The sequence below is a fragment of the Mesoplodon bidens genome (assembly GCF_964165515.1).
Source record: "Mesoplodon bidens genome assembly, chromosome: 1".
NCBI classification, from domain to species: domain Eukaryota; kingdom Metazoa; phylum Chordata; class Mammalia; order Artiodactyla; family Ziphiidae; genus Mesoplodon; species Mesoplodon bidens.
Window position 1 is genome coordinate 211,913,649 of NC_138176.1, and position 20,717 is coordinate 211,934,365.

General features: G+C 35.1%; 1 protein-coding gene across 1 annotated transcript in view; it reads right to left on the reverse strand.

Moving 5' to 3' along the window:
• The window catches only part of STPG2 (sperm tail PG-rich repeat containing 2), a gene marked incomplete at its 3' end in the record, with an annotated part of 515,422 nt that overhangs the window by 423,666 nt on the left and 71,039 nt on the right, over window positions 1-20,717 (reverse strand). The window contains 3 exon segments of the mRNA XM_081215966.1: window positions 4,838-4,998; window positions 11,340-11,499; window positions 14,644-14,751. Coding sequence (XP_081072092.1) covers window positions 4,838-4,998; window positions 11,340-11,499; window positions 14,644-14,751 — 429 coding nt within the window.

Sequence of the window (20,717 nt, forward strand, 5' to 3'; positions counted from 1 at the left end):
ATGGCATTGTGATTTTTATTTGCATTTCCCTGTTGATTAGTGATGTTGAGCATTTTCTCATATACCTGTTGGCCATTTGTATGTCTTCTTGTAAGAAATGTCCATTCACATCCTTTGTCCATTTTTAAATCAAACTATTAGTTTTCTTGCTATTGAGTTGTTTGAGTTTCTTATATATTTTGGATAGTAACGCCTTATCAGATGCATGGTTTGTAAATATTCTTTTCCCATTCACTCTGTTGATTGTTTCCTTTACTGTACAGAAGCTTTTTATTATAGTTTGATGCAATCCAATTTGTTTATTTTTGCTTTCATTGGTTGTGCTTTTGGGGTCATATGTAAAGAAATTATTGTCTAGATAAGTGTCAAAAAGCTTTTTCCCTGTGTTTTCTTCTAATCGTTTTACAGTTTCAGGTCTTACATTTAAGTCTCTAATTAATCTTGGTTTGATTTTTTTATATGGTGTGTGATAAAAGTCCAGTTTCATTCTTCTGCATGTGGATATCCAGTTTTCCCAGCACAGTTTATTGAAGAGACTGCCTTTTCTTCATCAAGTGTTCGTGGAAGAAAATATATGGATGTATTTCTGAGGCTCTCTATTCTGTTCCAATGGTCTATATGTCTGTTTTTATGCCAGTACAAAACTGTTTTTATTACTATAGCTTTGTAGTGTATTTTAAAATGAGGTAGTGTGAGGCCTCCTGTTCTTTTTGCTCAAGATTGCTTTGGCTATTTGAGATCTTTTATGGTTCCATATAAATTTTAGAATTTTTTTCTATTTCTGTGAAAAATGCCATTGGAATTTTGATAGAGATTGCACTGAATCTGTATATCATTTGGGTTGTATGGACATTTTCACAATATTAATTTTTCCAATCCATGAACATGGGCTATCTTGCCATTTATTTGTGTCTTCTTCAATTTTTTTTTTAATCAATGTTTTATAGTTGTCAAGTGTACCTTTCTCTTCCTTGGTTAAATTTATTGCTAAGTATTTTTCATTCTATTGTAAATGGGATTGTTTCCTTAATTTCTTTTTTGGACAGTTGTTGTTAGTGTGTAAAAATGCCACTGACTTTTGAATGTTAATTATATCCTGTAACTTTACTAACAACAATTTAAAATTTTGCAAGAATTTATGAAAATCTCACTTTGTGAAATTTTAATAATTTTTGTTTAAATAAGAAAAACTTTTATTCGTTTCCATTTTTCTGATATGCCTATAAATCTGCAGTATTACTAAAAGATTACTAATAATGATTTCACAGCTGTTCTTTCATTACAATGAGATGTATTTCAGCTACAGCTAAAGTTTTTAACTAATTTAAAGCACTAGGGTGCTTACTTTAATAGCAAATATACTAAAGTTGGAACAATACAGATATTATCATCCTGTGCAAGGATGACATGCAAATTTGTGTAGCTTTTTTTTTTTTTTTTCAATACGCGGGCCTCTCACCGTTGTGGCCTCTCCCGTTGCGGAGCTCAGGCTCCGGACGCGCAGGCTCAGCGGCCATGGCTCACAGGCTCAGCCGCTCCACGGCATGTGGGATCTTCCCGGACCGGGGCACGAACCCGTGTCCCCTGCATCGGCAGGCGGACTCTCAACCACTGTGCCACCAGGGAAGCCCTGTGTAGCTTTTCATTAAAAAAATTTTTTTAAGTACTAGGGTACTCTTAACCTATACCACCATAGGTATATTAGTGTTCAATTTCCTATAAAGCATGTGTGTTCCACACTTTCTGGGTTGAAAATCATTTTCTCTGATAGGAGAGTCCAATCCAATTTAGTACTTAAGTGGCTCTGCTATCCCTATATCATCTTCCCCACCCCTACAGGATTCTTGTATCTTCTTAGCAATTCTTTTGCCAAACCAAACTTATAAAAAGTCATTTTAATTTTCTTTAGCATTTTTTACAATAAATTGTTCTTCTCTTTAAACTTCCTAGATTATACTTCTATGCCTCTCTCTTCTATTCATTCATTCATTATTTCCCAAGTGTGTACTATAGTATGGACACATTTCCAATGTTTTGTACATGCCCTTTAATGATCTGACAGCTATGTTCAAACTTCCCCAGTGTTTAACATCTGTTTATATTCTCTCTACAGATTATCTACTTATCTATTCTTTCTATATTTTCCACCCGAATTGTTAGCTACTTAAACTTTTCTATATACGCATTCTCTTAAGCTTTCTCAAATTCCTCAGAAATGAGAAAGAATAATTATATACACAAACATTAAGATGTCCTTTTAAAATCTGAACTCTAAAAGGTTTCATGTGCAGCCAACTGCACTGTCAGAATTTTACTCATGAGAGTGGCTTCCTGTCAACCTATTAGGCTATAATAATTATATGAGTAAACTTCTTACTCATATAATCTCTGATCTCAGGACTATTTCTTGTTTTCTGCTGATCATTGTAAAATAGGGATTTTCTACATTTCTTGTATGTGTCCAGAATCTCTTCTTTGACAATTCTAAACTTTAAAATAACAGAATAGGAATTCCTCTCTTGGCTTCCACTACTTTCTGTAAAGGTAAATTGTCAGCAAATCAAACACATGTAAAATGTTTGGCTTTCCATGAAATGAGAAATCAAACAAACCCTTTTATATTTACCCACATGGTCATCTTTGATACTCTGCATTACTTTATACAGATCCAGATTCCATCTGGTAACATTTTTCTCTGCCTGGAGGACTTCCCTTAACTTTACTTACACTGTAGGTCTTTTGCAGATAAATATTTCAGCTTTTATATATATGAAAAGTTCTTCTTTTTTATGGAGGTAGAATTGACATACAACATTATATTAGTTTCAGGTATACAACATAATGATTTGATACTTAAACATATCACAAAATGATTACCACAATGTCAGGTTAACACCCATCACCACAAAGATTTTTTTCTTGAGATGAGAACTTTTTAGATTTACTATCTTAGCACCTTTCAAATATTCAATACAGTATTATTAACTATAGTCACCATGCTGTACATTACATCCCCATGACTTATTCACTTTATAAATGGAAGTTTTTAGAAAAGCTTTTCAGTTTGTTTTCATTTTTGAATGATTTTTGAGCCTGCAGTAGAATTACAGGTTGACAATTGTTTTCTTTCAATACTTTAAAGATGTTGCACTGCTGTCTTCTGACTTGCATCACTTCCAACATGAAATGTACTGTCATTTTTAACTTCATCCCTCTTAATGTCATGTATACTTTTCCTCTGGCTGCTTTTACGAGTTTTTTTCTTTTTTACCAATTTATTCAATTTGATTATAATTTGCCTTGGCATAGTTTCCTTGATGGCTTTTGTGCTATGGGTTTGTTGAGCTTCATGGATATGTGGTTCTAGTTCTCATCGAAGTTTGGAAATTTTCAGCCTTATTTCTTAAAATTATTTTTTGTGTCCCCTCACTCTATCTTTCCTTTCAAGGATTCCAGTTACACATTTAAGCCACCTCAAACTGTCCCATAGTTCACTTATACTTTATTCTTCTTTTGTGTTTTTTTCTCACTGTACTTCATTTGAGATATTAACATTTCCTATTACCGTCTTGAGGTTATCTAATTTTTTAGTCTGAACTAATCTGCTGCTAACTAGTGTACATTTTTTCATACATTATATCAATACTTGCCATCTCTAGAACTTTAATTTGTGCCTCTCTATTTGTGTTATTGCTCTACTTAATATGCTCAATGTTTCTTCTATCTTCTTGAACATATAGAATATAGTTATAATAACTGTTTAATGTACTTTCCACTAATTTTGTCATCTGTATAACTTCTGGGCCTCTTTCTATTGATACTTTCCTGCTCCTTTGCATACCTAGTAATTTTTTTTTTTATTCAGTGCTACACTCTGTGAATTTTACCTTGTTGGGTTCTGGATATTTTTAATTCATATGAACATTCTTGAGCCTTGTTCTGGGAGGCACAAATTCAGTCAGCCAAAAAATATATATATAAAAGATGAAACTAACTGAGAAAAAAAGAAACTGCCGGGCTTCCCTGGTGGTGCAGTGGTTGAGAGTCCACCTGCCGATGCAGGGGACAGAGGTTCGTGCCCCGGTCCGGGAAGATCCCACATGCCGCGGAGCAGCTGGGCCTGTGAGCCATGGCCGCTGAGCCTGCGCGTCCGGAGCCTGTGCTCTGCCACGGGAGAGGCCACAACAGTGAGAGGCCCACATACCGCAAAAAAAAAAAAAGAAAGAAACTGCCATCCACAGATGGCATAAAAGCACTTGAGGAAATTTTTTTTAAACTAATAATAAATTAGTAGGATTAATGATTTAATTTAGCAAGAAGTATGAATCATTGGTAAAGCAAATCTTTAATAAAGACTATTATATTTCTTTACACCAATAAAAGAAAGCTAAACAATGAAAATATTTAAAAGATAACATTTTGATAGCATTAAAAAACATCAAATACTGAGGAATAAATCTAATAAAGATGTGTAAGATGTCAGCATAAAAATTATAAAACTGCAGAGAGCATTTAAAGAAGCCCTAATTTAAAGGAAGCCTAAATTTACTTTCAGAATATAGTGGCCCAATCATAAAATGAAGATAAATATTTAAAGAACTACATATAAGATCTCCAAAGAGATAAAGAATAAGATCTACTTTTTCAAAAGAAATTACAAACATAGCAGTGAACCATATTAATTTTTGTTCTTATGCCATAAATGACCATATGTAAATAATTTCAATAATAATAGTATGGCTTATAATAATGAGGTATATATATCACATGTAACCCTGTAAACCCTAAATTCTTGGTAATAGATATAAATAATATAATTTTGGTATCCACATATTACCTTATAGCCAGCAGGCCCAGGAGTAGGAAAAACTTCTTTCTGAACCAGGAAGAGAGTCCGAGGAACAGAAGAACCAAATGCACTTTTCTTTTGTTTCTTCAAGCAGGTATTGCTAAAGTTGTCAATTAAAGTATTGTTTTGGATATTATAAAACCCAGGACCTAGAATTATGAAGAATATCATATGTAAGAATAAGCACACTTTTAATTCTTTTAAACTGAGTAACTTTATTATTTACTTTATTTATTGAATGAAAGATTCTTTAACTTCTATAGTGCTTTACAATTTTCAAAAGTTTCACACACATCATTTCATATAATCCCAAAATAACCCTTTTACTTTTACCCCGCCCTTGTATTGCTCCTCCCCCTTTCCCTCTCCTCATTGGTAACCACTAGTTTGTTCTCTATATCTGTGAGTCTGCTTCTTTTTTGTTTTTCACTAGTTTGTTGTATTTTGTAGATTCCATATATAAGTGATATCATACAATTTGTCTTTCTCTCTTTGACTTATTTCACTTAGCAAAATACCTTCAAAGTCCATCCATATTGCTGCAAATGGCAAAATTTCATTGTTTTTTATGGTTGAGTAGTATTCCATTGTATATATACACCATATCTTATTTATAAACTGAGTAACCATAAATGAAGTAATTTTTTAGAAAGAATTCTCATATATTGCTGGCAGGAATGCAAAGTGCTTTGCCATTCTGAAAAACAATTTGTCAAATTCTTATAAAGTTAAACATATACTTACCATATGACCCAGAAATCCTACTCCTAGTTATTTCTGCAAGAGAAATAAAAACCCAAATGTCCATTAGCTGGTGAACAGATAAACAAAATGTGCTACACCCAAACAGTGGAATAATACTCAATAATAAAAAGAAAAAATAAATGCAACAACATGAGAATGAACCTCAAAAACATCATGCTAAGTGAAAGATGACAAATACAAAATATAATGTGTAATTCCATTTATATAAAATTCCAGAAAATGCAAAATCATAGAAACACTGACAGTTACTTAGGGCCAAGAGTGGGGGTAGAGATTAACTGCAAAAGGACATGAGGAACTTTTTTTTTTTTGAAACCTAGATGACCTTGGGTATGGTGATGACATTTCATTTTATTTTATTTTTTAATAAATTTATTATTTTTTTTAATTTTTATTTTTGGCTGTGTTGAGTCTTCGCTGCCGCTTGTGGGCTTTCTCTAGTTGTGGCGAGCGGGAGCTAGTCTTCATTGCGGTGCACGGGCTTCTCATTGCGGTGGCTTCTCTTGCTGCAGAGCACAGGCTCTAGGCACAGGGGCTTCAGTAGTTGCGGCATGCAGGCTCAGTAGTTGTGGCTCATGGGCTCTAGAGCGCAGGCTCAGTAGTTGTGGCGCAACGGCTTAGCTGCTCCGCGGCATGTGGGATCTTCCCGGACCAGGGCTTGAACCCGTGTCCCCTGCGCTGGCAGGTGGATTCTTTACCACTGCACCACCAGAGAAGTCCTGAGAGAACGTTTTAAGAATGATGGAAGTGTTCTAAAACTTGATTAAATAGTGGTGATTATCTGACTATGTACATTTACCAAAACTTGATTAAATAGTGGTGATTATCTATGTACATTTACCAACACTCATCAAAATGTACACTTAAAATGAACTATTTTTATTGTGTAAATTATACTCAGTAAAGAAGGAAGGAAGGAAGGGAAGGAGGAGGGCAGGAGGGAAATTCTTGATGCCAAAAAGTATTGAAATCTTGATGTAACAACATTAAAAACCAGTTTGGAACAGAAAAGAATCACCTATCACCCAATCTTCCTATCATAGTATTTAGTTATTTTAATTTTTGCCTTTTACCCTTTGGTGTACATTTATAACCAGGAATATTTTCTACAGTGACAATCTGAGTGAATAACATTTCTTTTTTTTCATTCAAAATAATACAAACAACTTTCTTTGCCATTGATAAAAGGTTTTATCAAGACATTCAAATATTTGAAACAAATATTTGTATATGTTTTATAATTCAGTCTTTTCAAAAAATCAGTACCAGTGAGCAGCAATATTCATAAAATCAATATCAAATACTTGAAAGAACACCTGATTTGGTTGTACTCATGTTATCTGGAATCTACTAAATTAGATCTGCAACTAAATAGGTATGAACCATCACTTAAATCTCATTTGTTTTTCTGGGCTTCAAGTTCCTGTCTGAAGATAATAGGAATTGACTAGATCAGTGCTACTCAAAATGTGATCTGTGAACTGCTGCCCATCCAAGAACAATCTACAATAAAAGGAGCTTACAACTAAATGTAAACTGACTCACTAAACGTTTTATAACTAGTCTTTCTACATGAAGGAAGCATTGTGTGGATTTACATTCTGGTGAAATCTCCTTTCTCATTGTAGGCAGGAAACAAACAAATGGGCATGAGGCTAGATGATACTTTAGGTTCCTTCTGGTTTAAAAGTGATCAAGTCATTCTATGCAGTCAAATCCTCTGTACTCCTGATACATGTAAGGTTTTTCTCAAAGAAGCTGCCCATAAATTCTTCCCAGTTTTTCAAATATTCTAGTTCTAAAGTCTATTCCCCAAAAGTCTGTCATGCCAACTCTCAGAAAACCTAAATGCCAATACATCTTATTTCTGACGTCTTCCAACATTCCTCCACTGATAATGCTTGGGAAAAATATAAATAGAGAGCATAATGAAAACTATTTGGGCCACCATTTAAAGGACTTAAAATACAAATATCTTAGATTTGCCTCTCTTCTGGCATGAGAGGACAACATAACATTGTGACAAGTGAACTTAAGTACTTAAATATAGGGACCTCAAGGTGTGTGCATTTCAGGTACTACCTTGTTAAGGTTCTGATTTGAAAAGCCACCCTGATCATTATAATTCACTTACATTAGAGGATTTTTATGTTCATTTTCCAGTTATTAAGTGAAGAAATGCCCAAGAACCCCAGAGTTAGACAGTTTAGGATGCCTTCGAACAGTAACCTGCCACAGCTCTGAGCTATATATTAGGTGGTTGAATCTGTTCTGATTTGTGAGTCTAAGTCATTACTGTACACTAATATCTCCATGGGAAGAAGAAAACACATGAAGGCCATTCTCACTAATTCTTAAAATATGTAAGATCAGGATTAGATTTTAGAGGTCATCATAATTAAACTTTATCCTTTAAAAAATAAAATAACCTTTGGGGAATTTATAAAACTTTATTTGTAATACCATCAAATTGAAAACAAGGCCCAAACTTAAGGCAGTTGGGTCGCTCAATAAATTGATATTTTGAAATAATTTGTATTTCAGATACATGATAAACTCTACTGAGCTAGGTTCATCTGGGGTAGTGCCTAGCACCTATATAAGACCTCTCCAGAATGGCAGTCTTAGACTAGTCAGATTTCTATCTAGAAGCTCAGGTCTCCAAAATCAATTGTTTCTATAGGCCCAGGTATATGCTGTTAAGCTTATGACTTTGCCTGAGAAGTGCTAGAATATCACTTCCACTGCATGCTACTGGAGAAGAAAGCCACCAGACTAGCCAAGATTGAAGATGTAGAAGAATAATACTCAACCTCTCAATGGCATAAATAGTAAATAATTTTATACCATGAGTACAGCATTACTATAAGGAAAAATTACCGTGTCAAAACTTGGAGCAATGGTTTGGGATCAGGCAATGGGCCAGAAGCTGAAACAACTCAAGACTTAGAGAAATGGCCTTGAGGAGACAGCTGGTAATGGCTTAAAGAGAGTGGTAAAAATGTTATGGAGGTTGGAGAAAAGATAATTTGAATTCTATAATGGCAGAAATTTTGGCAAAACTAATACTTGGGATAGTGAAGAAAACATCTAATAAAATAGTGGATTCTAGCTAAGGAAATTTCTAGGCTAAATATCAGAAGTGCCAACTAGTTGCTTTTAGCTGTGTGTGAGAAGGTATAGTTAGAAAGAGATAAGCTAAAGCTGCTCAGTTTTCAAGCAGAATTTATATATAAATAAATAAAATGGAACCAAACGAACAGAAACCAAACCAAACGGAAATAAAACGAAACCAATATTTTCTGAGTTTGAAAGACAAATTGTTTTTCATCCCCAGTCTCTCCACACAGCAAAAAGCTCTCAAAGCAAGAAACACCCTGAGACCAAATCCAGGGTTTAGCTGTAAGACCTTTGTTAAGACCTCAAAAAGATTTAAGATGGTATCTCATATAATCTCTCAGTTAAAGAAAAGAACATCTAGGAATTTTAAGGCCATATGTCATAGACCCTCTAAGCTAAAACAATAGTGCTCCTAAGAATCTAAGAGTACGGAAACACAGCAACACTAAAGGTGACCCAAAGTAGACAAAGGTTTTTCTAAGAAGTACATGTGAGCTTGGCTTTTGTCCAGTGTATATGATTATAAATACAATAATGAACCTACAAAGTTTTAATAAGGAATGAACCAACCTGGAATGAAACAAACAACAACAGTACAAAATGAAAAGTGGCTCATAGACCCTGGATCTCCCTGGGCAGGAAGCAGGCTGAGAAAGCTGAAAACACAGCCTATTTCTTATAGAAGACGAAGGATGTTTCAAAGGATGAAACCAAGAGCCTAAAAGGTAAAACAAAGCACCACAGGAAATCTTACTCCCAGGGAGCCCAGCTGAGCCCTAAGAAAATGGCAACATGTGCCTGCTTGGACTTCAGAATTGCTATAGGCCTGTGACTTCTATTATCACTGAGCAGAACCCCATGGGGCCTTCTCAGGACAGATACCCTCACCCAATGCCCTCTGCCTGTCTCTTATCTGTAGAAAACTAGCCTCCTAGGCCTTCCCCAAGTTCCAAAGAATAAATTTCATCAGAGAAGGGAGAAAATGCAGAAAGAAAGGAAAACAGTCAAGCTAGACAAAATAATAATACTTTAGCCATTAAACAAAGTCAAGCACTTTTAGTTCCTCCTCAAAGGCTATAGATAACATTCTGAGCCATGTCCTTTGAGCTGTTTTGCAGATACTGAAACCTCCACCAGGTGGCAGAAGTTAACTGTATGCTGCCCACAAACAGGTAGACCCCAGATTGGTTGGAAACAGAAGGTTGATGATGTTGACTCCCGATTACCTCCCAACTAACCCATCAGAAGATTGTCCACGAGCTGCTCATGCACCCCACAATTCCCCTCCCTCACCCTGTCTTTAAAATCCTTTTCCTGAAAGCCATTGGGGAGTTTGGGCCTTTTGAGCACTAACTACCTGGACTCCTTGCTTGGTGCCCTGCAGTAAATGCTGCACTTTTCTTCACCACAACCCCGTGTCAGTAGATTGGCTTTACTGCACATGAGCAAATGGACCCAAGTTTAATTTGGTAATACTGTGGGCCTCCAGTTTTCTCTCTTTTTTTGAATAGGAGTTTCTAGTATTATTATCCTATCTCTCTCCCACCACTATGTGTTGAATATATGGGGGAGATAACTTGTATCTGTAGTTCACAGCTCTTCTGATAGAGAAGAGAGATATACAAGATGATCTGAAGGACCACACCCAAGAATCCCCACCTGCACCTACACCTCACTTAGATAACAAGATCCTGGTCTTTAAGATTACACCACACTTGCCTGAGACTTTGGAGGCCTTGAGAAGGCATGTAGGAAAAATGAAAATATTTTGTAGCCAGAGGGTAATCTATAGCAGATTAAAGATGGCCACAAATTCCTTGCTACCCCTGTCATTGAAAGATGAAGTTTCATATCCTTCTTTTCAATATAGGCTATGCTGTGCCACTTGATTGACTAACAGAAAGTGATGTCCTGGAATTTCTGAGGGTAGGTCATAAGAAGCCTTGCAGCTTCCTGCCAGGTCTCATGGAGCCCTGAGCTACCAAGTGAAAAGACCAACTACCCTGGGGGCAGCAATGCTTGAGCTATGCATGCACTCTGAATAACAGTCCCATCTGAACTCTGCCTTTTAGCAGTCCCACAGATTAATGGGATATGATGGAAAAAGTCTGTTTTTTTAAGCCACTGAGTTTGTTATACATCAGCAAACAACCTATGTGTTAGTCATTATATGTTATTTTTGTGTTATAGCTTTAGATTACCCACTGTATACTAGAATACCCACTGAGAATACTAGAACATGTGGTTGGACATCCCCAAAACAAAATTTTAACAAAACCAAATATCGTAAATTATATTACTGGCAGTGACCACATAATTAACATATATGTTCACCCACCAAGGGAAAATTAGGAAATTTATTGAAAAAAGGAAAACAATAGAAAATTACAACTAAGAGATGTGACAAGTTAAATTAAAATCTTATGAAAACTGTACATTATTTTTATCTATCTGTGTTTAGTGTAGAGTCAATGCTTTAAAAAATGTTGACTTAAAATGACAACACCACCCATAGAACAGAAAATTGTACTTTCTGGTGCATGCATTTTAAGAATATTAAGTTGCATAAAGCTAAAGAGTAGATACACATGAATTCATTGCTAACCTGGCATTTTCTCTGTCCTAGAGTCTTGTGTGAATCGAGCAGCACTTTGACCAAATGAGGTATTTTTCAGTCCTGGTGTTTTCTTCAAGAGCTTGAAAGCAGTTCGAGATTCATTATATGCACCAGGAGCTGGGGTGATTGATTTCATAGGGACAAACCTCTAGTGAAGAAGAAGAAAATATGCCAGTGAGAAACTATGGTACGTTTTGATATTTTGTGAGTTAAAAGCTGCTTTCTTAGTAATATAACATCTGGAGTTTATTTCTTAATGGAGTGAAGAAAATGTAGATGAGTTAAGATCTTATATCTATCAAAACATAAAATATATACTTTTAGAAAAATCATCTATATATTAATACAGTAATGCATTATGTACTTCACTAAGCCAGAAAGACTTTTCAAAGGAAATCATCTCAATATGAGATTCAGATGATAGTGTGTGGACAATTTTCACATTTAAAATATTCTGCAAGTTAAGATAATAAAGAAAAACTACATGATCTAACATGGTTTCTTCTACGTAATAAAATTACACAAATTGACAAAGTTCCTCAACATATATATTCAATTAACTCAACAATACCATTAGCTACCTTAAGAAAAAAATCTTAGATTCAAGTGGTATATAAATCCACTTTAACTTATAATATTAAAGTTATGATTTTATAAACTTATAATAAGCTTACTTATTATAAATGTATAATATTTAACTGATATTAAATATACATGTATCTATATGTAAATTATGAAATCTTATTAAATATAGCATTGAATAATCTATAATTATTTAGAATTAATTTAAAATTTGGAACATTCAAATTTATGAATAAAAATAATGCAGAAAATACCTGTGCAATGATTACCCAGATGCACCTGTTAACATGTTATACCATTCACTTTTTTCATTTGCCCACTCTATTTCTTTCTGTTTGTATGTCCATTCCTCCTTCTGTCTCTCTACAAACATACACACACACACACACACACAGAGGGACGCATATATATAGAACCATTTAATGGAAAGTTACATGTGTTGTGGCCCTTTACCCCTAAATACTTTAGTGTGTATTTATTAAAAATAGGGAGATTTTCTTACATGTATTTTCTTAAATGTATCAATGATATGACTTTTATCTAATGTACCATTCATATTCCAAATCTGTCAGTTGATCTAATTATACCTCTACTGCATTTTTCCCCTCTAATACAAAACCTAGTCTAGGCTCAGATATAGCTTTTAGCCTCCTTTCATGTAGGAACATTTCCAAAGCCTTCTTAAATACTATCTTATTATTTAAATGCTGAGTCAATGTTTTTAAATGGTAATACTCAACCCTGGCTGCATATAGACTTGAGGAGTTAAAAAAAAGTATTGGTGCCTGGGTCCTATTCTGGACCAGTTGAATCAATCTCTGGGAGAGAGGAAAGAAAGCAACTGGGTATCAGAATGTATTAAAATTTCCCAAAATATTCTAATATGCAGCAAGAGTTGAGAACCATTATTATAAAGTAAATCTTATGTTTTAAAAATTAGTAGTTGAAGACATAAGAAAATTTCATGCATTTAAATAAAATACCAGACAACTCCTTAAGTCAAGACTAAAATAGGGCTCCCCTGGTGGTGCAGTGGTTGAGAGTCCGCCTGCCGATGCAGGGGACACGGGTTCGTGCCCCTGTCTGGATCCCACATGCCGCGGAGCGGCTGGGCCCGTGAGCCATGGCTGCTGGGCCTGCGCGTCCGGAGTATCCTAATAACATAAGTATCCTAATAACATATAAGTATCCTAATAACATAACATGTCTTTAATCCTATAAACCAAAAATTGTGTTCTAAGTCCACCTTGTTAATTTCATTATTGCTTTTTCAATCATAATCATTAATAAATCTATTCATATTCAGCTAAACACTAACACTACCCCTAGCAGGCAGTCCTGTTGGTTTTTTGGGGGGCGGGGTTTGGTTTTTTTTTTTTTTTTTTTTTTTTGCGGTGCACGGGCCTCTCACTGTTGAGGCCTCTCCAGTTGTGGAGCACAGGCTCCGGGCGCGCAGGCTCAGCGGCCATGGCTCACGGGCCCAGCCGCTCCGCGGCATGTGGGATCTTCCCGGACCGAGGCACGAACCCGTGTCCCCTGCATCAGCAGGCGGACTCTCAACCACTGCGCCACCAGGGAAGCCCCCTGTTGGTTTTAACTCCTCCATATCTTTCACCCCAGAACCATGATTCTTTTCCTCATGGTCTTCTTAAGCAAAACTGGTATCATATTCTTTTTCATTTCTGAAAATATATTTAAAATATTATAATTGGCACCAAGTAATGTCACATAAGGACTATATAACAGATGAACAGGAATAGCATAAAAACTGAGAGTTCTAGTTGTAAAAATGGTATTTTTAAAAATCAAGGGCACACACACAATATCCCATTCCCTCACATCCATTCTGTGTAGTACCTTAAGTACTATCAAGTTGCTCAAGGCAGAAACCTACTGTTCATTCTTGATTCTTCCTAGTCCCTCACCACCACATCTAACCCCTTAAAAAGTCATGTTAACTGTGTCTACAAAACATACCTGCAATCTATGTATCTGTCTCCAAGGAGTTGCCTCTTAAGTACAATGAAACTAAAGTAGCAGGCTGTAGTCATCTGAAGGTTAATAACCTTCCCAAGTTAAATAAGATAATCAGAGTTTTACATAGTACAATTGGTTAAATATCACAACGACTTGATCTGGCCACTGCGACATTATAAAGGTTTGCCAGTATTATAATGTTCTTGCCTTAGGAATATCTTAGATACCTTCAAGTCCCCTCAATATAGACTTTGGAGAACAGGATTACTGTGAAATAGACTCTCACATCACTAATAAAGGCTCCAGTGGCAGTTTTAGATATAATTTACAGCTAGGCTCCAGAGAGCCTTCAGAACCTTCTCCAAAAGATATGCATGTCCTCATAGATTACATGTCAACACTTCATGTGTTCATTAGTATATTTTAAAACCCAGACTAAAATCTCTTATAAGCTAAACTGAACTTCCACATAAGCAAATTTGCTTAATAGACAATGTTCAATAAATACTTTCTATTTGAATATTCATCTCTGCATATTATTGTTAATATTGTAATCTTAAGTCATTTCCTTTTACCCACATTTCTGGCAAAATGATTTGCCCAGGCTGCAACTGTTCCTAATTTGCTTAAATACCACTTTTCTTTTTATAATCTCCCTAACACCACTGGATTTGTTGCTGGCATTGCATTATACCTACTATACACTAAATATGAAATAACTGTAGAACACTACCCAGGATTGAAAAAGAAAAGCAGGTGATGCATCATTTACATTTGATGACATACTTTCAATCTTCTGAAATTGACTTTTAATGTCATATTTTCCTGGCCCTGGTACTCCCTAAATTACAGAAAGAAAAAAATACATACTCTCATTAAGAAAGCATCTATAGCGCCTAAGGGAACAGTTGGCTAAATATCTGAACAAAAGCTACAGGGCTTTTAAGTGATATTACCAAAGCACTTCATTAAAAAGCAAGCCAGAACAAACTTCTTAAGAGCAACAGCAACAACAACAACAAAAAGGAAATTTTCCTTAGCAAAGCTTCCCAGGAACCTGAAAACACACTACTTGAAACTTTGCTGCCCCCTACTGATAGAGCTCAGAAAAAAATTGTCTAGTTCTTCACGTGATTTAGACACTACAATGAATAAAAGTAGTTTCTATATTTCTTCCATTTAACTTTATACAACCAGCTCATCTCTAAAAAATATTTTACTGTCTTTTCAAATTACTGTTAATCAGTAGACTGCTTTGTTTCCAACAAATAAGCTTTAGGATATATTTTATTTTAACTACAAATGTTAGATGTACAACATTAAGCTTTTAACTAGATATTTTACAATAGATAAAAATTAATTCAGTAAACATTGGGATTGAGTTTTAATTATCTTGCTAATAAAATGTAAATATATATATAGAAGTACTATTTAGTCATCATCAAATATTTTAACTACCTTGATAAAGTACCTTTCATAGTATAAAAAAGATAGATTTAAATCTTCTGCTTCATATAATATCTCCCCTACTTTTCTATAGTTGAAAGAATTATTCCTTAATTTATGAATTAAATACTTGGCTTATAACTTGGATGTATAATGAAATTCTATCAGCAAATCCTATTATCTATATCATAACAATATAGGCAAATCCAACCATGTCACTCCACCTCCACAAATAGTCTGATCCAAGCCACAATCTCTTACCCGGATTATTGTGAAATCTTCCTAACTGCCTCCCTTGCTTCCACCATTGACCATCTTCAGTCTGTTTCCAACACAGAAACTAGTGGTGGATCCAGTTAAAACCCTTGGTCAGATTGCACCACTCCCCTTCTCGAACCCATCCAATGGCTTCCAATCTCACTTCTGGCAAAAAACCAAGGTCCTTAATATGAAATGAATTTCACCCCCAGACACACTATTACCACTCTAACCACCTATCCTACTACTCTCTCCACTCATTCACTGTTTCCCAAAAAGATCAGTCATATATCCACCTCAAAACCTTTGCACTTACCATTCTCTTTGCTTGGAATGTTCTCCTAGATAGCTTCAGGGCTCACTCTTTCAATTCAGTCAGTTCACTACTCGGGTTACCTTCTCAATGAGTCATTTCCAGGCCACCCAACATAAAATTTCATTGCCTCCCCCAAACAATTCCTGTCCCCTCTCCTACCTATTTTTCAACTTTATTGGTTTTTTACTATCCAAAATATGATTTCCTGCAATGTTATAAGCTCCAAGAGGGCAGTTGTGTTTTTGTTTTGTTTTGTTTTGATGGCTACTGTATCTTTAGAGTATAGAAGAGTAGCTGGGGCATAGTAGGCAATCAGTAAATACTTGTCAGAAGAATGGATGAATGCATGCATTGCATTTTCACTGACCATATAACGATTTTAGAGATACGTTCCTCTGGAAACTAATGTGCCCCCAAATAAGAGCATTATCCATTTCTAATTAAAGTAAAATACCTATAATTATAATAAAAAATAATAATAATTTGAACAATTCTTTAGGAGAAATTCTTATACAGAAATACCTCTTCTTATAAATAAATTATATTCTAAAAATTTATGCAAAGTCCATGCTATGTTGTCTCAAATGAACAAATTTACACAATTATTTGATAGCTGATAGAAAAGATTCACTTTGGTCATGCATGTAAGATTGTTTTTTACCTATGAACTTGTAGATAGTTACATTTAGAAGAAAAGAAACTTCTGCATAATTCTGTGTTTATATAAACCTATGAAATATGTATCAAATACAGAAATATGGATATTCAAATACATGATGGTAATCTGTTTTCTTGAACTTTTCAGATATGCTATATCTATCTTCTCTCTGTATAGGAAGGCATGATAAAGTTTATTAGCTACTGACAAACAGGGACTACTTTCCTACTGTTTTCAACAGTTGTCTAAGTGGTCATTACTATGGAGCATAGGGAAAAGACTAAGTGTGAATAATGAAATAAGTGAATATACTTAGTGTTGAGAACTATTTTGCATAAAAGACGAAATGAAATCTTGACCCCTTCAGTGAACACTTCCTATTCCTTTTCTTCTGTTTTTCCATAAAGTTCCTAATATTATTGAACTTTGCTTCACTAAATAAGATAGAGCAGTAAAATCAGGTCCTTACTTCTAAAAAGTTAAGACTTAGGATTTAATAAGCCAATTAAAAATAAGCTCCAAAATAGGATTGTGAGACACTGACCACTGAAAGGCAGGTCTCTGTTTATGACAATATAAAGAAGATAAAAAGACTTTACAAAGACCAAACCCTAGGCACAGGCTGAAAATACTGTAATATTTATTCTGCTTTTCCACATTGTGATCAACAAAACACCTGCATTGACACCAACCTATTAAGTACCTGGCCTCCCAGTGTCTCATCTGAGATCTGGTGAATTAGAATCTTGTTGGGCCCAGGAATCTGCACATTGACCAAGCCTCATAGAAGATTCTCATGCACAATAAAGAAACACAGCTCAGCCAAAAAGGGGTCACTACTACAGCTTTTTTTGCTAAGCACATCCATCTTAAGGCAGAAGGCCCAGATCTTGAAAGTATCCTACCTTGGGAACAGAAGTTGAAGATTATTGAGGCATGTTGTTTATGGCAGTTTTTAATGTGCAAGCTAATAAAAATGGGCCTGTCTTTAAAAACTAGGGTATAATCATTCATTTGATCAGATGGTGTGCAGGATTAAAAGCTTCCTGGCTAATGCTAATGTGCAGTCAGGACTGAGGCCCTAAAACAGTTTAAAACTCACACTGCTGGGACTCATCCAGGTACAGTCACTTTCCACTGGTTCCGTAACTGCCATTTTTCCCTAGAGTTTCAGAGTCCCCTTCAAGTCAGTAAGGACAATAGTGACACCAGACTGCCAGGTATTTCTTTCAGCTCACATTCTATCATTTAAATTCTGTAATCACATTTTTAATTTTCAAATTATCTTTCTTATTCTCTAAATCTTCTTTATTCACACGTGCATTATCCTCCATGTTTCTGTGGATATTAATTATAATTTTAATTATTTATAATTTTGTTCTATTATCTGTTTCCTTCGAGTTTCATTGATGTTGGCTTTTTGTTTGTTTTTGTGTTTCACATTGGAGGGTTTCCTCAAATGTCTGTCTGGTGATCCCTTGCTCTTCATTCAGATGTTAGAGTGAGTCCCTAAAAAAATCTGATTGAAAATTTCACGTAAGAATAGATGTGACCTGAGGGACTTCCCTGGTGGTCCAGTGGTTAAGACTTTGCCTTCCACTGCAGGGGGTCCATGTTCGATCTCTGATCAGGGAGCTAAGATCCCATATGCCTTGCAGACAAAACACCAAAACATAAAAACAGAAGCAATATTGTAAGAAATTCAGTAAAGACTTTTAAAATGGTCCATATCAGGGGGCTTCCCTGGTGGCGCAGTGGTTGAGAGTCCCCTGCCAATGTAGGGGACACAGGTTCGTACCCCAGTCCGGGAAGATCCCACATGCCACAGAGTGGCTGGGCCCATGAGCCATGGCCGCTGAGCCTGCGCATCAGGAGCCTGTGCTCCACAACGGGAGAGGCCACAACAGTGAGAGGCCTGGAAATAAATAAATAAATAAATAAAATAATTAAAATGGTGGGCAAAAATAGATTAAAGGTCTGTTGTTGGTAAAATTTAGTGGCCTTCTGGGGAAAAAGACTGAAAATTTCCTGAAAATGAATCAAAATATATTTTTAATAAAGTCATAAAAGTACTAGAGGAAACCATGTGAAAAGTATTTTAGAACTAGAGAGTAAGAAAGACATTTTAAATTATGATGTAAAACTCAAAAACCATAAACGAGAACAGTGAAATCTGACCAGGAAAATATCAAAAAACATCTGTACTACAAAAATTAACATAAGCCAATTGAAATGACAAACTGGGAGGTAATATTTGCAACTCAATCACTAAAAGGTAAACTCCAGTATGTACAAACTTCTTATAAAACTATAAAAAAAAGAAAACCTAATTTTAAATAGACAAAAACCAAAAGATGTATACAAATGGTAGTTAGCCACATGAAAAGCTACATAATTTCTCATAATAAGAGAAATGAACTGAGACCCCATTTTCACCTATAAAATTAACAAAGATCCAAAATTTGGATACATACCACTTTGCTGACCATGGGGGAAATAGGAGTACTCATATATTTCTGGTGAGAGGGTAAATTAATACAATCTCTGTGAAAGGCAATTTGGAAATATCTACCATAATTACAAAGGCATATATCCATTCAAAAACCAATTCTAAATTTTGGAATTATCCTACAGATAGAATTATACATCTATGAAGAAGCAAATACAGGGTTATTAATTTCAGCATTGTTTGAAGTAGCAAAAGACTGAAAACAACATGATTTTGCATCAGTATGGAACCGGCAAAGTTAATCATAAAATATAAGTATGATGCAATGCTACATAGCTCTTTTTTTAAAAGGATACTCCTTGTGAACTGATATGAAAATATCTACATTTATTGTTAAACTTTCTAGAAAAGTTTCATAAGAGCATCTAGAATCTGTTACCATTTTCGGTAAAAACAAACACAAAAAAGTAAAAAGTGTGTATTTTTATTATGTATGTGCATAACATTTTTCAAGAAGTGAATGCTAGAAACTAATGTAAGTGGTTTACTTATTGGGGTGGGTTTTGAGATATGCGCAGATAGGGAAAAGTGGTAGGAAGTAGACCTTTCACTAGGTGCATTTTAAAATATGTATTGATTTTGAACCATATGAAATGTATTGTCTATTCAACTTCCTTTTAATTTAAACTATTTTTACAAAGAAGTTAGAAGGAAAATTAACAACATAATGAACCCCAATTTTTTTAAAAAAAGGAAATTGATGTAAGAGAAAATATTTGAGATAATCGAAGATCCAAAAGCTGGTGCTTTGGAAAGATTAATGAAACACATTTTTAATAACTTTTTAAGAAATTCTGAGATTTAAAATGTTAATGAAGCACAGATTAACCCTGAGCTTAAAGGTGAATGGATATGTGATACATATATATGGCTGAAAGTTTTCCCTGATGAGGAGAAAACTCTCACAGAGACTAGAGTCCCTGCAACACTGCTACTCAATTAAATGTAATATCAGAATCATTAGAATGACTCTCCAAGAATATACAAGTGAGGCCCCTACCAACCCTACTGACTCAGAAGCTAAGTATAAAGATTTCTTTTTTTTTTCTTTTAATGCATGATTCTACTGAACTTCCTACGTTAAGACCCACTTCCCTGGGTCCCTGGGGAATATACAGAGCAAGAGGGCGGAAGGAGTAATCCTCAAGGTTGGAAAGGATGAAGCAATATATTATAGTCTGGCCTGGTTTCTCATGGCTTTCTCTTTTAACTCACAGATAAAAGAAGATAAAATAAGTACAAGAATGTACAGAGGAACTCTAGATTCTTGAGAATAATGAGACTCTGTCCTGGATAAAAGTTCATATATTTGAGATAGCAGTGAAGCAATTAATCCTAGCTGAAGAACAAAGTTTCTCTTAAACTTGAAATGGAAAGACCAAGTAAAGTTATATGTAGGCTTTTTGATATATTAAAGCAAGAGAAAGCACACATAAGTTTTGAGTTCTTTTTTCCCTTAAAGCAGAATTTGTGGAAACTTAAACAAATGCTAAATAAGAATTGAGTTCATGGAGTACTCTCCATGTCTTCAATGGCTACTGGACTTGGAAGTTTTAGAATAAAATGGATCTGGGGGGCTTCCCTGGTGGCGCAGTGGTTGGGAGTCCGCCTGCCTATGCG